This window comes from Kwoniella shandongensis, chromosome 2 (assembly GCF_008629635.2).
Source record: "Kwoniella shandongensis chromosome 2, complete sequence".
Taxonomy (NCBI): Eukaryota; Fungi; Basidiomycota; class Tremellomycetes; order Tremellales; family Cryptococcaceae; genus Kwoniella; species Kwoniella shandongensis.
The window spans coordinates 845,500-861,925 of NC_089288.1; the positions used below are offsets into that span (position 1 = coordinate 845,500).

Here is a 16,426-nt window from a genome sequence, read left to right on the forward strand (position 1 = left end):
GACGTCATGTTTTCAACTGGTCTTCCGAGCATGTTACTTTGATCCTCAATCTCTTCCGCAAGCTCCTCTGCACCGAGCATCAGAAATCAGACATCAGAATGGGTGACGCTCTAGTGAGTCATCTGCACTGTCGAGAAGGCGCTCGTCACGCTTGGTGCTGATATCAACTAGGCCGTGGAAGAGCAACGCTCAATCTTGAGCACACATTCGTGCAATCCCGAACCTGTGAGTAAGGGTTGTGCGGCGACCAACTAGTAAGCAACTGACACTATTACTTCACAAAAGGACACTATCACAAGTGAGCCAATATCCTCCTTGCATCCTGGTATGTGTCATCTTTGTGTACTAACCTATACGCGTCGATAGAACTCGTCAAACGATGTCGAGCATTGATCATCCGACTCTTACCCGTCGAAGTGGAGATTTCCGATATATCGGATGCGACGAGCAGTATCATCACACCTGAAGTGATCAAATCGTTCGCCCAGGCTGGGGGTGATTTTGGAGAGGCTGTACCGTTCTGGTGAGTGACTCCGTTGCCATCACAACGCGGGGAGTGTATATTCCATGAAGACTTATGATGAAGATGTTCGTCAAAACTGACGCTCGCTTCATCAGTCTCCTTCGAGCCAAAGCGACATTCACCAGAGATGCGTACGCAAACCCTGCAGATTACGATGAGAACCTCGTTCGAGCCGTCGCGGCAGAAGTCCTGGCCAGGAGGATCGTACACAACCTGAACGTGGACAGATTGGAAAGTGTGATGAGTACACGATACAGGTATAGGGAGAGTGATGGGGATACTTCGGCACCTACTTCCGCGTTGGAGACTGCTATCGACCAGCACTGTACCGTAGGTTGTTCCTCATCTAACCATAGTGTACCAAATGTTCACAGTGAATACACCGCTACTGCAGATCTTCCTCTCATCCTCGGAAGCCCAACACGTTGTCAATTCCCTTTGGAGAGGTGATTGGGTACAGAGGAACAACGAGAATATGGATATTGACTATGTTCCGTATGAGAAGACAGAGTCGAATGGCTTTTGGGATCATATGAACCCGGAGAGAATGGCAGTGCCAAGGTATCAATCGTTCTTCAGGGTGGTAATGTGGTTCGTCTTCCTCTTTGGTGAGTCCATTTCCCTATCGTGTTCCAAACTCCGAGACTGACTGGCTATCCGAAAAGTGTATTCGCAGAGTGTGCAGAGGTATGTTCACGCTTGCTTTTGAAGGGCAGTAGTTGTGTGAAACTGATCTTGCCCCGTTTCGCAGTCCTCTCGACACCATTGATCCCGAACGGAACTGGAATCCATATGAGATCATCTTGTATATCATGGCTTTCTCTTTCTTGCTGGAAGGTTAGTCGATGGTTTCCACCTCGAGCGAGACGACGGCACACGCTGACATTCGATAACCAATGTAGAGACGGTGAAGATGTTCAAGGCAAGTGACGATTTAGTGAAACGCACGGTATAACACACTGACACTCCGTGCAGATCATCAGAATTGCCCCTAAGCCACTGGCAACTATTGTGAGTAAGGGCTCAGCTGTTACTAGACAAGAGCTCACACCCAACTTGGTAGGGCTTCTGGACCGTCGTCACCTTCCTCACGGATGGTCTACTTCTTTCAGCTTTCGCTCTGCGAGTAGCTGGCCTCAGTCTCGAACACAACAGAGACAAGGATGCGCAAATGCTCCACTTCAGGAGTTTCCAGGTCCTAGCTTGTGTGGCGCCGTTGATCTGGATGAGAATAGTGCGTGTATGCTAAAGCGGAAAGGACTGAAACTGATCCCTAACCACCAGCTCACTGTTTTCGATGGATACAAAACGGTGGGTGAACATCGCTCGTTATCTAGCCCTTGCTGATTGCGTCGCAGGTCGGAACATTGCAAGTCGTGGTTGCTCGAATGCTGTGAGTATCCACAGCCATCGACTCGGAAGGCGGACGGTGCGCTGATGTCATTATAGCCGCGAGTCTACTATCTTCTTCATCTTGTAAGCGAATTTCATTGTCCTGCCGTACGAGGTAGGCTGACGATGCATTAAGGCTGGCCATCATGGCGGTTGGCTTTGTCCAGGTCAGTGATTTGCACTCGACCTAGAGTTCGTACACCACTGACATGAGTGTTCTAGTCTCTATATGCTCTCGATGCTGCCGACGGAGAAACTGGTGGCGGCGGAATCGTTGTCAACAACCTTATCCAAGCATTGCTCGGGTAGGTGCTGTGCCATACCCATGGCAATGTAGAGCTGAATCCTCTTTGCAGATCGCCAGACTTCGAATCGCCGTCTGAGCGTTTCGGATATCCATTTGGTCTGATCATCTTCTACACCTGGAACTTTGTCTCGTCCATCATTCTTGTCAACGTCTTGATCGCCTTGTTCGGATCTGCATATTCGGACATTACGGAAAACGAGACGGAGGAGTATCTGCTCTTCTTCGCACACAAGACGGTCGATCTGTGAGTCATTTCCGTGATGTTCACTCAAGGAATTACACTGAGCATCGTGAACTTACAGGATTCGAGCACCCGATTCCTTCGTCTAGTGAGTTGACAGGTGGATTTGGATTGGAAGATCATAGCTGACACCTTGCAGTCCCGCTCCTTTCAACCTTATCGAGGCCATCTTCATCGCACCTCTCGAGTAAGTAGGGCTACACGGGACAAGACGGAGATACTGATATCTGTGTCATTGCAGATGGTTCCTGCCTAAGGAATGGTACATTACGATCAATCGTTATGTCATGACGACCATCTTCTTCGTTCCCCTCAGTCTGATTGCGCTTTTCGAATCGCAAATCTCCCACTCGCGCAACAGGCGACTGCGAGCTTACTTTGCTGGACCTGCCCCGGACGAAGATGGGGATCCGAAGATTGAAGATCCGGAATGTGAGGACGATGAGGGAGGTATCATTACGACGGTCAAGTTTGAGGAGTTGGTCAAGACTTTCCCGAAGTAAGTGGCGCCATCCTCTTTTACACAATCGAGCAGCAAAACCGTATGGTGACACAGACGGATGAGCTGGCATATAGCGATGCTGACCAGCCTCTACTCACAGCACCGCTCTTACGGAAAGCGCAGTGGTCCATCGCGAAATCAAAGCGGTGAGGGATCAACTGGACAGGCTCGAGAAGCTATTGAAGAATGGTGAAAATGGGGACAAGAGTCAGTAGGGCGGGTAGTGACCTGTCAAGTACCGAACGAGATTTGGTCTATGAGCGAGGACAGAGGCGGAGGTATACACGGGATCCAGTGCAGCGATGAAGTTGTGTAGCTTATGGGCACAACGACAATGACAATGAAATATGGTATCTTTCGCGCACAGATACATGGTTCATAGCTTACAGGATCAGACAACAAGTGGTTTGACATTCGAAATGTATATACAAGATGTGATAAGTACATAGTATAAATGTGGGTTCTCCTAACGCCTCTCCCCAAAACGATCCCCACCAAACATCATCGCGACCACATATCCCTTTCGAGATCAGGCCACCTCTTGTCTGGTAAAAGGGAAGGGGGTAATGAGAGACGTGCTAACGGTTTTGGTTATCACCGGAAAGAACCAAAGAAGCCCTTTTTGGAAGGTTACTCCCCCTTGATCGGTCTTGGAGACGGGAACGCGAGACCCTCCATCGAGAGTTAGGTAGGGAATCGAACTTTTATGTCCTATAAGGGGGGGAAAGGAGATTGTCAGTATTGGGTGTAGTTGTAACAGCGTGCGAGAGTGTTTGGTAGGAGGATGAATCATGGACTGTCTTGTAGGAGGGCAGGAAGGGAGACAGGGAATGAGATGCTAAAAGGTGGTAGTTCAACTCACTCCGTAAAATTGTTCAAGGAGACAAGAGAAGAACGAGAAAGTAGAGATACAAATTTGTACGAGAGAGAGAGAGGGAACGAACCGTCCAACAAACGCAGCTTTGCGGTTTGGCCCAATGACCGTGACGTGGTATAAATATTTCGTATACACTGTGGTGTTATCACGGAATCAGATATAGAGATAACCGGCCGGGTCCAAGCGCGCGGCGCGTTGCAAGGAAGGAACAGACAACCAACATCAACATCCATTCACTCCTCGTCGCATACACACCTCCAAGCTAGATACTGGCAAGTACGGACTGTGAACGAAGGAGAGTCAGAACATGTCGGCATCGACGAGACCTCGATATGATTCTATGAAGAGTCAGAGCTCAAGTATAGCTCCTTCGACTTGGGGAGGGAGACCACCTTCACCAAGTGTAAGCGGTGGTGTCTCTTAACGATAGCTGGTGCTGATGTTGAATGCAGTATTCAACTACGACTACTGGTAGCAAGGTCAATCTTCCCGAGCATCATGCACTGATAACGAGGAAAGATCTCCGCCAATCTATCGCATGTTTCGAAGATGTAAGTCATATCCCCAATCACCGAGGTTGAGCTGATGTGGTTGATCTTCCGGTTCATAGCTCATGGCAGCTGCCAAGGCGTATCGTAATGCGTTACTCGCAATGTCATCTGCTACCGCTACATTCGCAACAGCCATGGAAGCTTGTTCAAGGTACGTTCCACATCGATATGAATGTGTTGTGCGTTGCTGATTGCGTGGGCGCGCTGTGCAGGGTAAAAGGATGTCGGACTGCGAATTCGGCTTTGGCCGGCGCATCAGGCCTCCAATACTTGATATCGAACCACGAGCAACTCCTCGCCGATACGGTATACCGTCAATTCGAAATCCCTTTACTCGAGGCGCTGGATCATTACAAGTTGGTGACGGCCGATAGGTTAGCGGGGTATGAGAAGTCGTTGAGTGAGCAGAGTCAGAGGATAAGGAAGACCGAGTCGGAGAATCTGAAAGGAGGGAGAAGACGGAAAAGAGGTGAGTGGGCAAACCATCGGGCGTTGTTTTTCGCTCAAAACTGGTGCTGATTATCCCGTGGGAAGATTTGCAACAGTTCAGACAGGCTTTGGCAGAATTGCAAAGACAGGTTGATGAGCTCGATGCGCTCAAGGCGAGTTATCATGAAGAGGTTCTAGAAGGCGAGGACGAGGTGAGCTACCACCGGATGCCAGAGGTTCACTGGCTGACGATTACTGCAACAGGTCTGGGACGCAGTTCTGCACAAAGTCGCTTTCGTGGTCCGAAGTCAGCTCGACTTTTACGAAAAGATCTCGGGCAAAGCGAGCGATCCTATCCTTGAACCGTTGGTCATGTCAATACCTGATCCATTCGACTCATATGGGCCACCAAAAGAGGAAGGACAGATCTTCAGCGTGCTTGCTCCGTAAGTGTGACCCCCTCACATTCCAAAGAGGTTGGTCACTCATGCTCGGTCTGGTGTATCAGCCTCGGATTACTAGACTCCAGCGCACCGCAATCCCCGACACCTAATCTCACTCGCACCCATTCCTCGCCTTCGACGTCGACACCCATCCGCACATCGTCACCAACAAAGTCGACACCCTTCGCAGCATCTGTCACATCTCCAGTGGGACCCGAGACCACGACAGAGTCAGTCATGGGTCGACATGACGGTTGGCTAGATGGAGACACTGCGGATAAGACCGAGAATGGACGAGCGAGACGCGAGTTGAGTGTGATAGAAGAAAGAGATGCGAGTTTGCTTGTGGCGAAGGATGAGGATGAGCCAGTGGACGGGGACGATGGCGAAGTCAGTGATGTACCGGACGCAATAGATGATCGGCCCACTGTAGATGGAGGTTCACCGATGAGTCCGAATGGCATAATGCGGGAAGAAGAAGATGAGAATTAGATCGAAGCTAGTTCCTAGCATTTTGGGCATTTTGTAGCATTCCTCAGGTTGTATCGTATGCTAAATTGCAGCCCCATGGGATACTGCGGCATTATTGTTTACCTTAGCAGCGCTACCAAGATAATCCGCATAGTTGGACTACGGACGTCTGCCTGTTGTTACTTTATCGATACGGAGATATCTCCGCCGGTTAGTCAATTGCACGCGTGGTGTACGAAGACAATGACCGCTTTGCCACCACTGTGTTCGTCATTGACTCGCAATTGCACAATTCAACCTATCATCAGATACACTTTGTCAACACCTCAATACATAAACACCTCCCTCTGATATCCATAGGGCAGTGGAAGAGGGAGGGTATCACCGAATCACCTTTCTTACCAATCGATCAACGCTCTGCTCCGAACGACAACTCCAAGTCGTCACCGTCTTCAATCCTCCTAGGCCCGGTCGACTGCTATCAGGACAGGTGTTATCTTAATCGTCCAAACGCCTGCCGTCATGTCGCTCCCTAGTTTCCCGAGCGAACGACCACCTTCATCCTCTCCTATACTTATCAACGTCCCTTCTCCTGGAGCTGGTAGTTCTTTACCTGTATGGTTATTAGCGCTATGCGGTACATTCACAGCAGTTGGTGAGTTCCACTCTCCCTTTCAGATCGCTACCCACCCAATAGGACCTCTGCTTGCTCGCGTATCATGTATCACGATCAATACTGATATGTCGACGCTTGCGATAATAGCTACCGGCGTGTCGATCATGTCGATCACCCTACAGTTGAAGAATTATAGGAAACCGACGTTGCAAAGAGCGGTTGTACGAATCATGGTGATGTGAGTGTCCCAACATAGCAGTACGATGACTGGATAGGATAAACAATGACTGATCCTGTGTTGTATCGTCATGGCGTTATAGGGTCCCGCTGTATGCTATCTCCTCGCTCATTGCGATATTCTCATTGGAAGCTGCGTTCTTCATTGATGCTGTGCGAGATCTGTACGAGGTGAGTCACAGTCTTTGACCCCTGCTCACAAGCTCCTATATCCCATACTCTATTTGAGCGGTATCTCTCTTCGATACTTTTGCACCAGAATTGCTGACTACCTTTCTCAGGCATTCGTCATTTACACCTTTCTACAACTGCTCATCACATACCTCGGCGGCGAACGATCCCTCCTTATCATCTTACATGGTAGACCTCCGATTCCTCATCCCTTCCCAGTGGGGCTATTCCTCGGTCCCATGGACGTCAGTGATCCCTGGGTCCTGTTGAACCTCAAACGAGGTGTATTACGTGCGTACAATTTGTACTTCAGCTACCGTCCCCTTCTCATACGCTCAATCTAAACGAGTATCCAAGAAGCTGATCATAGTATTGTTGTAAACAGAATATGTCCAGGTCAAACCACTGCTTGTCGTAGCTACTATCATCCTCAAAGCCACAGGAACATATCAAGAAGGTAAATTCGCAGCAGATTCCGGATATACCTATATCAGTATAGTGTATAATGCCAGTATCTGTCTCAGTCTTTAGTGAGTGTCCTCGGGCCGTCTCTTCTCCAGTCACTTTCGTGAGCTTATCCGTCTTCATGTCCGCAGCTGCTTGGCTATGTTCTGGGTAGCAGTCAGTCAAGATCTCAAGCCTTTCAGACCAGTCCGTACGTTGCAATCGTTATTCGTGATTCAGGCGCTTTACGAGTAAATAATCTCTGATTCCTCATGTAGCGAAATTCCTCTGCGTCAAGGGCATCTTGTTCTTCTCCTTCTGGCAGAGTATCGGTATCTCCCTGTTGGTCGCAGTGCACGCTATCAAGAAAGGTCAGTTAAAGAAGCGTGGACTATTGAAGGGAGCACCATGAGCTGACGACGCATCGCAGTTGGACCATACACCGATGCCGAGCACATGTCTCTTGCCCTAGTGGACTCGTTGATCTGTTTTGAGATGCCTATCTTTGCCATTGCTCACGTAGGTTCTCATCTTTTGCTGTCTGTATAGTGCTGACGTATGCGAGCACAGCAATATGCCTTCCAAGCGAGCGATTATATCGACGAGAAACTGAACTATGCCGCCCGACTTCCGTTCATCTACGCTTTCCGTGACGCTTTCGGTTTCAAGGACGTGTGGGAAGATACGAAAGACACATTGAAAGGTCGAGGTGTGTCCTATCAAGCTTACGAGCCTGCGGAAGGTGGACTGCATTATGGTCTTGGACGACAACGACGTATCAAAGCGGGTTTACGGTACATCAAAGGTGGTAAAGCGAAATACTGGATGCCGATGCCAGGCGATGAAGCGAGAAACAAGGGTGAGACTGGACCTCTCAGCGCTATCAAGCGACGGATCGACGAGCGACTCGCTGCGAGAGAAGGATATGCTCCGCTGCTTCCCCATCAAGCGGATCGGGTGTTCCAGGACGATCCGGATGAGATTGACGAGGAGGCCGAGCGGGCAAATGGAGGTGGAATCTTTGACAGTGATAGTGATGATTCGGACGTTCCCAGTATCGGGTTCCACTCCGCTGATGAGGACGAGGATATGATGTATGAACGAGCAAGGAGGATAGGGTATGCCGGTTTCCCCAATGTGGACGTGAGCAGAGAACAGAGAAGAAAGAGGTTGTGGGAAGAGGAAGAAGGGATCTTAGCGGGCAAGTGGAAAAGAGGTGCATTGAGAGATGGTGAAGGAGAGAACAGGCCTGGGCTAGGGAGAGGAAGGACGAACAGTAGTGTTGCTAGCCAGGGAAAGAAGGGCAAGGGCAAGGGGAAGAAGGTCTACGGTGCTTGTAAGGGTCGCGTCCTTTACATTGATCAAATAGGGTTGAGCTAACAATTCTCATCAATAGGGGCTGACCGACCTGCGCCAGTTTCCCGAAGTGGTGCGTCCACGCCCAACGGACATCCTATTAACCCGTCCGGAGAAGGGGCATGGCTCTACGACGGTGAGGCCGAACGCCCTGTCGGTCATGGTGTACTGGGTACCCAATTACGTTGGACAAAGCAACAGTTGCATAAGGTTATTTCCTCACACGACCAGAAAGCAGACAACGAAACTCTCAACGGTGATGGCAACGTCAATGGAACATCACCGTTTTCCATTGGCGGCGACGAGGAGGACGACAACGATTCCAAGTCCGAAGCTTCCGATCCTGATCCGGAAGAACCTGTCGCTGCAGCCGACGTGGACAAACCATTACCTTCGGATGCGGTCGATCTCGTCACGGAAGATGTAGAAGCTGCAGAAGCAGCACGAACGAGAGAAAGACGTAAAGGGGAACCACAGACGAAAGCTCCTGCTCATGTATATCGCAAGACTCTCATTGACAATGACGATAATACCTCAGGAGGTAGAGTCAGCGAACTGGAGAAAGTGTATGGGAAGAGTCCGGAAGATAAGAGAGGTGGGGTAGATGACGATGATGAGGTGATCGATGGGATTGAGAGGAGTGTCGCGGTCGAGCCGCCAAGACATGCAATGAGTGAAGGCATGGATGAGAATCCGTGGGCGTAGGTCTAGATTTGGCAATGGTGTGAAAACTCGTCGTTGTATTGGATGTACGAGATGTATACTTGCATGGCATTGTCTCTGAGTATGGTGACCAAGTGGTGCATCATCCGTACTACGCAGTGTGACAGTCTCATAGTCGAAACATGCAGTCTCACCATGGTCCGTTCCTTACTCTAGATCGTCAAACATTCCACCGCCTCCGCCTCCGCCTCCGCCCCCACTCAAACCACCCCCACCTACATCCTTCTTTGCCCTCTTTGCGACTCGTTCCTCTCTCAACTCCTTCTTCATTGCCTTGTACTCTGTTCCCATCTCTTCGTCATCGCCACTTCCCCTCTCTTGCGCATCACCAAGAGCTTTCTCTGCTTTCGCCCTCTTTTCCGCTCTGGCTCTTGCTATTGGACCCAAATCACTATTCGCCAAAACCCCTTGACCCTCCGCTTCCGCCAAGGCAATCTGAGCTTGTTCCCACTCGAATTGTTTCTTCGCATCCTTCTTACTCCGTCTTTCTTCTTTCTTGTCCTTTCTTTCTTTTTGTTCCGACCACGCTTCTCTCATCTCGGCTTTGATCTTGCGTTTTGCGCGAGCTTCAGAATAATCGGGTTTTGGTTCGGAGGCTTTTTGGACTATGGTGGCGAGACGTGCGACTTCGCGAGTCTTGGAAGCGTAGGCGTATTTGTCGTACTGTCGATAGAGAATCGAATATTAGCAAACGATCCTCATACAATGAGCTCAGTAGTAGCAGGGAAGTCTCTGCCGCGGGGTCGCACGATGGTAAATGGAACCGCCACTCACATCAACTTCAGCGTCCTCCCATGGTACATCCTCTCTCTCCTTGACTTCCACCTCTCCTCCTTCAGCTATCACCTTGGCACGTCTCCTCGCCTCAGCCTCCTTCTTCCTCTTCCAATCTTTGATCTCTGGCATACCCGGTAATCGCAAAAGTCCATAGGCGATACCTAGCGAGTAGAAATCGAGATCTTGAAGTCGGAAGATGAATGATGCTTCGTGTTTCGAGTATGCGCGATAGGAAGAGACGAACGATTTTGCGCCCTGAGATTTACGGTAATTAGCGACAACAAGCGATTGGTGGTTGATACCTCGATACGTCTCGGGCCAACTCAGACACGGAACGTGAGAGACGATCAGTAGGTAACTCACCTTGTCCGCTAGTTCTCGATCCGTGAGAACAATCTTCCTGATCTCACCCAGAAGATTCACAGCTTCCTGATCAAGACTCGACGGCGTCTCCGACTCTTCCAGATCGGCATCAAGGTACGCTTGTTTCGTCAATGGTATTTTTCTCACATTCAAGAAATCTATGTTCAACCTCCGTCAGTGTCTCTCCCTTTCTGAGCCCGCTACAATACACTACAGTACTCACCGACGTAATCTTCTTCCCTTCCTTGTCCTAACAAGACCACAGCCTTGCCTTTCCGTCCAGCTCTTGCAGTCCTTCCAGCACGATGACTGAACGTTTTCGGATCCGTCGGGGGATCATACTGAATCACAACGTCGATGTCTGTGAAATCTACACCTCGAGCTGCGACATCCGTACAGAGGAGAACGGAGGGTTTGAGATATGATGATGGGTGGGTGACGAAGGTTGATAGAGCCTTTTCTCGGATTCGTGGTTGCAGATCACCATGAAGCGAAGTGAGATGGAATCTGGAGAGGGCGGAGAGTCGGGATAGAATCTGTAGACAGACGAGAGACCATTAGATGATAAACAAGTCGTGTTGAGCCACATGAATCCCTTGGTAGAGTATGACTTACTCGGTAGAAGTAGTCTACTGCCGCACAAGTTGAGAAGAAGACGATGTATTTCGCCGCTTCGTTCTTTGTTGATTCTGCTTTAAGAAGTCGCACCAGCTGCAGAGTCTTCTCCGCATATCTGCAGACCAGATAGGTGTTCTGTAACCTGTTCCCGAATACCAAGTCAGCATCACCTGCGTTACATCGCTCTTTCAGCGTAGGTGGAGTTGAATGCGACTCACCCTGTCGGTGTTCGTCTTTCTTTCGGTTCTTCTCCTTTCCTCTTATCTTTCAGGTTTACCACGATCCTAACTGGATTTCTTAACCCAAGACCGATCATATCCTCGACCGCATCTGTCATTGTCGCTGAGAACAAATGCGTCCTCCTCTGTTTCGGCAGATGTCTCATTATCCTCTCCACATCTCTCCTATGATCCGGACTTGACAGCAACCTGTCCGCTTCGTCTAGAACCAGGACGTCGAGCTCCGACACTCGAACGACTGACAAGCCACGAGGAGACAGGAGGAAAGAGGCGAGTCGACCAGGTGTACCGATCAAGATGTTGGATGAAAGCGATAAGAATGTCTCGTATGGCGTCGGGGTACCGGATGTGATCAGACAAGGTAAGGGGTATGCTGCAGGTTCAGGGGGAGGTGGAGGAGTTCGAGAGGAAGAAGCGATGGGCTCATCAGTCGCCTCTGATTCGGCGGGTTGTTCAGGAGGGATAAGTGAAGCAAGGAAGTAGTGGAATACTTCGTGAATCTGTTGAGCTAGTTCACTACCACAGCGAGTGTATCAGTCACAACGTTTTTTTTTGGGTACCGGCACCACGAAATGAATGGAAGTGAAGGAGACCACCTACCGAGTAGGAGCAATGACGACTGCAGCTACTTCTCCCTTCTTATACTTTCTTTCCCGTCTACAGATTCTCTCCAACACAGGGATCACAAACGCTAGCGTCTTGCCTGATCCAGTGACGGCTTCTACTACACAATCTTGGTGTTTGATAGCTCGGGGGATCGTACCGGCTTGGACTGGGGTCATGTTTTTGAATCCCTGTTTGTTGATGACGTCCATACTACGAAGATGTTGATTCGTCAGTTGAGCACGAACTCGACAAACTGTATTATGACCTTGATGAAGCAAAACTAAGTGGAGATAGTAAGTCGATCACTCACATCCATGGAGTCAAAGGCGGGTTCAGAGAAGCCCATGATCCTCCGAAAGCAGGTGCAGTACCGACAGGCTTGTCCATCTTGACCAACAGAGAATTCGGTTTAGCTCAAATAAGCTGGATATCCAGCAAAGATATGGGATGTATGATTATCGTAAACATTTCAATTCGACTTCTCCAACTTTTGCTTCTCTTCGCGGTTATTGTCACCGGGCCCAAGTTAAGTCACGTGATTTCATTCGTCGCATCTTAGCTTCTTCGCTTGAAATCGGACAAGTCACCGCTACCACTACAACTGTTTCCAACTTATCTATCAGTAAAGAGTATATCGTCCAACTCACTCTGACATACACGGAATACGAATCCGCATCAGACAATATGAACCCCCTCAGATCAACAGTGTGCCAAGCTTCAAGCTCTCTTCGATGGAGCGCGAGCTTAGGTTTACGTTCTCGCCTTTCAACCACTTCGTTATGTCGATCATCGATGGTCTTACCTCGAGCGAGTGCGAATGCGAATGCAACCAGCTCTCGGATGTTTTTGAGAAGGGGATATGCGACACCGTCTCAATCTACACCGCCAAATGGTCTGGATGAACAACAGACGAAAGCGAGAGATCAAGCTGCGGTCGGGGTGAGTGAGCGGTGCTGCTGATGGACATCTCTCCGGTAACTGTAGCTGATCAAGCATACTTTACTCCTTTCTCGTCGACGTCGTTATACCTTCACACGATATCCCAACAACACTATAATTCCTCTGCCCTTAATGCAATCGAACCGACTGCATCTGCCCCTACTCGACTATCTTTCACTCCTCGCAGCCATTCACCTGGAAAGCAGCTGCTCTGTTCCTACTCACCGGTGTGGGACTGTACATGTATTTCGAATCTGAAAAAGCTGCCGTCATCGCCCGTCGTCAAGCCGAACTAGCTTCCAAATCTATCGGAAAACCATCGATCGGTGGTCCCTTCTCCCTATTGAATCAGGATGGCGTCGAATTTACCGAAAAGAATCTGTTGGGTAAATGGACTTTGATCTATTTCGGATTCACACATTGTCCTGATATCTGTCCCGAGGAATTGGACAAGATGGGAGAGGCGGTAGAGATGGTTGATAAGGCCGTCGGAAAAGATACGGTCATGCCTGTATTCATTAGTGTGGATCCGGCAAGAGATACTTTGCCTCAGTTGAAAAAGTATATCCAGGGTAAGTGCCGGCGATGTCTTCACTTTGCTTGATCCGATGTCAGTCGTCCTCGAGCTTTCGATCACTGACATATCGTTTTCAATCTTTGCAGAATTCCACCCTAGAATGGTTGGCCTGGTAGGCGACTACGAAGCGGTCAAGAAGACATGCAAGATGTACAGAGTATACTTCTCCACACCTCCCGAAGCCACCGCCGCGGATGATTACCTCGTCGATCACAGGTGAGTTTTGGCTACTTGTGACTACGACGACTATCCCGCTGACAACACTGCCTCTTTAGCATTTTCTTTTACCTTATGGATCCCTTAGGTCAATTCGTCGACGCATTCGGCAAGGCCACCACTGCAGAGACGGTTGCCCAGAAGGTGCTCGAGGCGAGAGGCAAATGGGAAGCAGCAGGTGGGAACAAGGCAGCGGGAGTACCAGAGTAAATCGCAAAAAGGACACAAGTGACGACCATTCACCTTGGTACATAAATCTACATACATACGATACTGCATAGCATGACCCCCTATTCATGAAATATAACACGCTCTCCTCTTACACATCTTACGGTAATCTGCTCTTCTTGGATTTGTACAGTTCATCATTATCAAATGGCTGTAATTTACGTCTATCGACGTTCTCGCCAAATTCTTTAGCTCGGACAGTATAATCTGGCCCTGCTGGAGGAAAAGATTGACGAGGACGTTTCTTGGATCTCGTGCTTGATGCGTCTTGAGTCTCACTAGATCTTAACGGTGGGGCATGAAGAGCGCTTGTGCCAAGTTTGGTTGGAGTGAACGAGGTGGTCTTCCGTCGATCGCGCAGATCCGCTGTTGATTGTCGTACTGGGAGTGTGTTGTGAAAATCGGTGAGATCGATTGAGTCTGCTCCCTCATTCGAGCTGAGATGTCTAGACGGCCCTGCGACGGGCAACAATGCGCGGGGTCGCGAAGCTGACTGATGGGCAATGGAGCCAAAAGGAGTTGCGTTGGTATGCCTTTGGACAGGAGTGGGGCCAGTTATCGCAAGGGTATGCTACATTGCCGCCTCAGTCAACTAAAGTCTTTTGACGGCGCAATTGACTCACCCGTCTACGACTCGTCGAGGCGAAACCCTCATGTTGTCTACCGTCGTCGTCCGCTTCTGACAGGTCTTCTTCCTCCTTCACAGACTCAGATCCATCGGTATCCTCAAATATATTCTTGCAGATCCTCCATATCCTGGACAACTTTCTCCGCCTCTTTGATAAGGTGGTTCACCAAGGTAGCTCGCTTTCGTATACCTCGAGCCTTTTCGTTGGGATAGAAGGACTCAAATTTCATCGGAGCAGCACCGGTCCTAAAGTCAGAAGGCGCAACAATCAAACCGATCAGACGACGTCTATTCATGTCGAACAGATAAGCAGACTTACGCAATTGCACTTTCGACTCGCTCACACCACGCTAGTACCGTGTCTCGGTAATGCATCGAAACGCTCTCTTGATCAGGTGGCATACAGCTAATGAAGAGTGGTAAAGTTTTGGATTTGGTCGTAGGGGAAGAGAGGTCGGGGAGGTAGGAGTTGAGTATTGTACGGATGTTGGTCAGTGCCATAGGTGTAAGGCCCGGCGTCGATAGGAGGTACGCAAAATACTTGAAAGGTTTATCAGTCGCATTGCAAAGATATCCACTAGCGACCACATCTCAGGTCGAACTTACGTATTTCCTGAATCCCAATGAGAAGGCGGACATCAAGTCTCCTTCATCCCTCTTACTTATCCTCTCCACCGTCACTCCCTCCTGCACGGTTAATGATCCCATTTCCACTATATCATCATTACTAAGTCCGGTCTCGTCATACTCTGCCAGCAAGTCATTGTGCATCGTCAGAGCGCGACGCGCTTCTTCTTTGAGTCGAGCAGAGAGGAGTTGGAAATGGGCGAAGATGTTCAGTGTCTCGGTGAAGAGGGGGAAGATAGGTGTAGGGAGGAGGTGCGCACGGAGCGCTTCGAGAAGAAGGGTAGGTGATGGATTAGAAGTGGTCGCTGACGTGAAGTTCGCCATCGCATCCCTCCCGCCGGCGGATGAAGATTTGTCGAGATAAGACGATGGCTTGTTGCGTTTAGAAAGAGATCGTGTTGAATAGAGGAGGGAGGAAGGAAAGTAGAATGGACAGAATGACAACGACTTGACGCGACTTTGAAACATTGTCCGTGAACTCGAAAAGTGGAGGTCAGAAGAACCATACAACGTCATACAAACTCCTGCACCACTTTTTACGACACACTGAGACTCCAAGTCTACTTTCAGCCTGCGCCATGAGACCATGAGAACGGAATAAGACGTATGTCAGGCAAAAGCCAAATCGCTCGTTGCCAATACAGGTGTATGCATTCTAGTATACATGAGACGTGACGATTTTGTTATATCTATTTCATATTGGCTTTCTGGAACATCTCCATCGCTTCCTGCGAAAACCAGAGAGGCAAAATGATCGTCAGTGCTGAGCTATTGATGCGATTACATAGGTACCGTACTCACCTTGGGGTCCACACCAGCCTTCTGTAATTCTGACATCAACTACATCGGATGAACGGACACTCTGTCAGCTCCTTTCTTGGATCGGGATAACCCAACGTCGTCGCACTTACAGTCTGAGCTGCTTCTCTCAAGTCCTTGTCCATTGCCATCTTAGCCATATGGGTCATACTAGGTTGCTTAGTCGTGTCGAATCCTGTGCCAAGTAGCACAATCGATCAGCATCGCCTGATTTCGCGTAGTGGCAAGATTTCCAACTTTGCTGAGACCTAACTCACCTTTCTGCTCCATGATCTTACCCAGACTCAACATCGCATCGACAGCACCTTGATGTTGCTTGATCTTGTCTGAGAATCCTTTGAAAGCAGGGTCCGCGAACGGGTCTTGGGGAGCTTCGGACGCAAGTCTTCGTGATGTAGAGTGGAGAAATCGGGGTGATAGGGAAGAAGGGAGAAGAGATCGACGGAGCGATGTGCGAAGGGCGAGGACAGATCGTGCAGCTTGCATTTTGTGTATCTGTATGATGG

The 16,426-nt window shown here is 49.4% G+C and overlaps 7 protein-coding genes across 7 annotated transcripts; 4 read left to right on the top strand and 3 right to left on the bottom strand.

Moving 5' to 3' along the window:
* Positions 1-98: 98 nt before the first annotated feature.
* On the top strand, positions 99-3,180 carry CI109_100983 (uncharacterized protein; the record flags this gene model as incomplete). The annotated part of the gene is made up of 21 exons (XM_065966876.1): positions 99-113; positions 172-225; positions 286-298; positions 367-523; positions 619-853; positions 918-1,131; positions 1,189-1,210; positions 1,275-1,360; positions 1,426-1,445; positions 1,499-1,534; positions 1,587-1,757; positions 1,808-1,834; positions 1,882-1,916; positions 1,973-1,999; positions 2,052-2,082; positions 2,138-2,220; positions 2,272-2,466; positions 2,525-2,551; positions 2,603-2,650; positions 2,705-2,962; positions 3,066-3,180. The coding sequence occupies 21 exons, from the start codon at positions 99-101 to the stop codon at positions 3,178-3,180; spliced, it is 1,869 nt and encodes a 622-aa protein (XP_065822948.1).
* A 969-nt stretch (positions 3,181-4,149) lies between these two features.
* CI109_100984 (uncharacterized protein) lies at positions 4,150-5,757 on the top strand (the record flags this gene model as incomplete). Its single annotated transcript, XM_032002638.1, has 7 exons — positions 4,150-4,245; positions 4,295-4,393; positions 4,453-4,544; positions 4,606-4,862; positions 4,928-5,034; positions 5,087-5,268; positions 5,331-5,757. 7 exons carry the CDS (start codon positions 4,150-4,152, stop codon positions 5,755-5,757), a joined length of 1,260 nt encoding a protein of 419 aa, XP_031862977.1.
* A 501-nt stretch (positions 5,758-6,258) lies between these two features.
* CI109_100985 (uncharacterized protein) lies at positions 6,259-9,265 on the top strand (the record flags this gene model as incomplete). The annotated part of the gene is made up of 10 exons (XM_032002639.1): positions 6,259-6,391; positions 6,500-6,590; positions 6,673-6,760; positions 6,871-7,051; positions 7,146-7,290; positions 7,357-7,415; positions 7,483-7,575; positions 7,635-7,723; positions 7,775-8,540; positions 8,601-9,265. 10 exons carry the CDS (start codon positions 6,259-6,261, stop codon positions 9,263-9,265), a joined length of 2,310 nt encoding a protein of 769 aa, XP_031862978.1.
* A 165-nt stretch (positions 9,266-9,430) lies between these two features.
* Positions 9,431-12,273, bottom strand: CI109_100986 (uncharacterized protein; the record flags this gene model as incomplete). Its single annotated transcript, XM_032002640.1, has 8 exons — positions 9,431-9,946; positions 10,058-10,315; positions 10,424-10,581; positions 10,647-10,959; positions 11,039-11,183; positions 11,260-11,796; positions 11,881-12,096; positions 12,197-12,273. The coding sequence occupies 8 exons, from the start codon at positions 12,271-12,273 to the stop codon at positions 9,431-9,433; spliced, it is 2,220 nt and encodes a 739-aa protein (XP_031862979.1).
* Positions 12,274-12,570: 297 nt separating this feature from the next.
* On the top strand, positions 12,571-13,828 carry CI109_100987 (uncharacterized protein; the record flags this gene model as incomplete). The annotated part of the gene is made up of 4 exons (XM_032002641.2): positions 12,571-12,825; positions 13,013-13,397; positions 13,489-13,618; positions 13,678-13,828. 4 exons carry the CDS (start codon positions 12,571-12,573, stop codon positions 13,826-13,828), a joined length of 921 nt encoding a protein of 306 aa, XP_031862980.2.
* Positions 13,829-13,946: 118 nt separating this feature from the next.
* On the bottom strand, positions 13,947-15,425 carry CI109_100988 (uncharacterized protein; the record flags this gene model as incomplete). Its single annotated transcript, XM_032002642.1, has 5 exons — positions 13,947-14,417; positions 14,470-14,583; positions 14,642-14,720; positions 14,794-15,014; positions 15,081-15,425. The coding sequence occupies 5 exons, from the start codon at positions 15,423-15,425 to the stop codon at positions 13,947-13,949; spliced, it is 1,230 nt and encodes a 409-aa protein (XP_031862981.1).
* Positions 15,426-15,790: 365 nt separating this feature from the next.
* CI109_100989 (uncharacterized protein) lies at positions 15,791-16,406 on the bottom strand (the record flags this gene model as incomplete). Its single annotated transcript, XM_032002643.1, has 4 exons — positions 15,791-15,829; positions 15,903-15,941; positions 16,013-16,095; positions 16,178-16,406. 4 exons carry the CDS (start codon positions 16,404-16,406, stop codon positions 15,791-15,793), a joined length of 390 nt encoding a protein of 129 aa, XP_031862982.1.
* Positions 16,407-16,426: the final 20 nt, after the last annotated feature.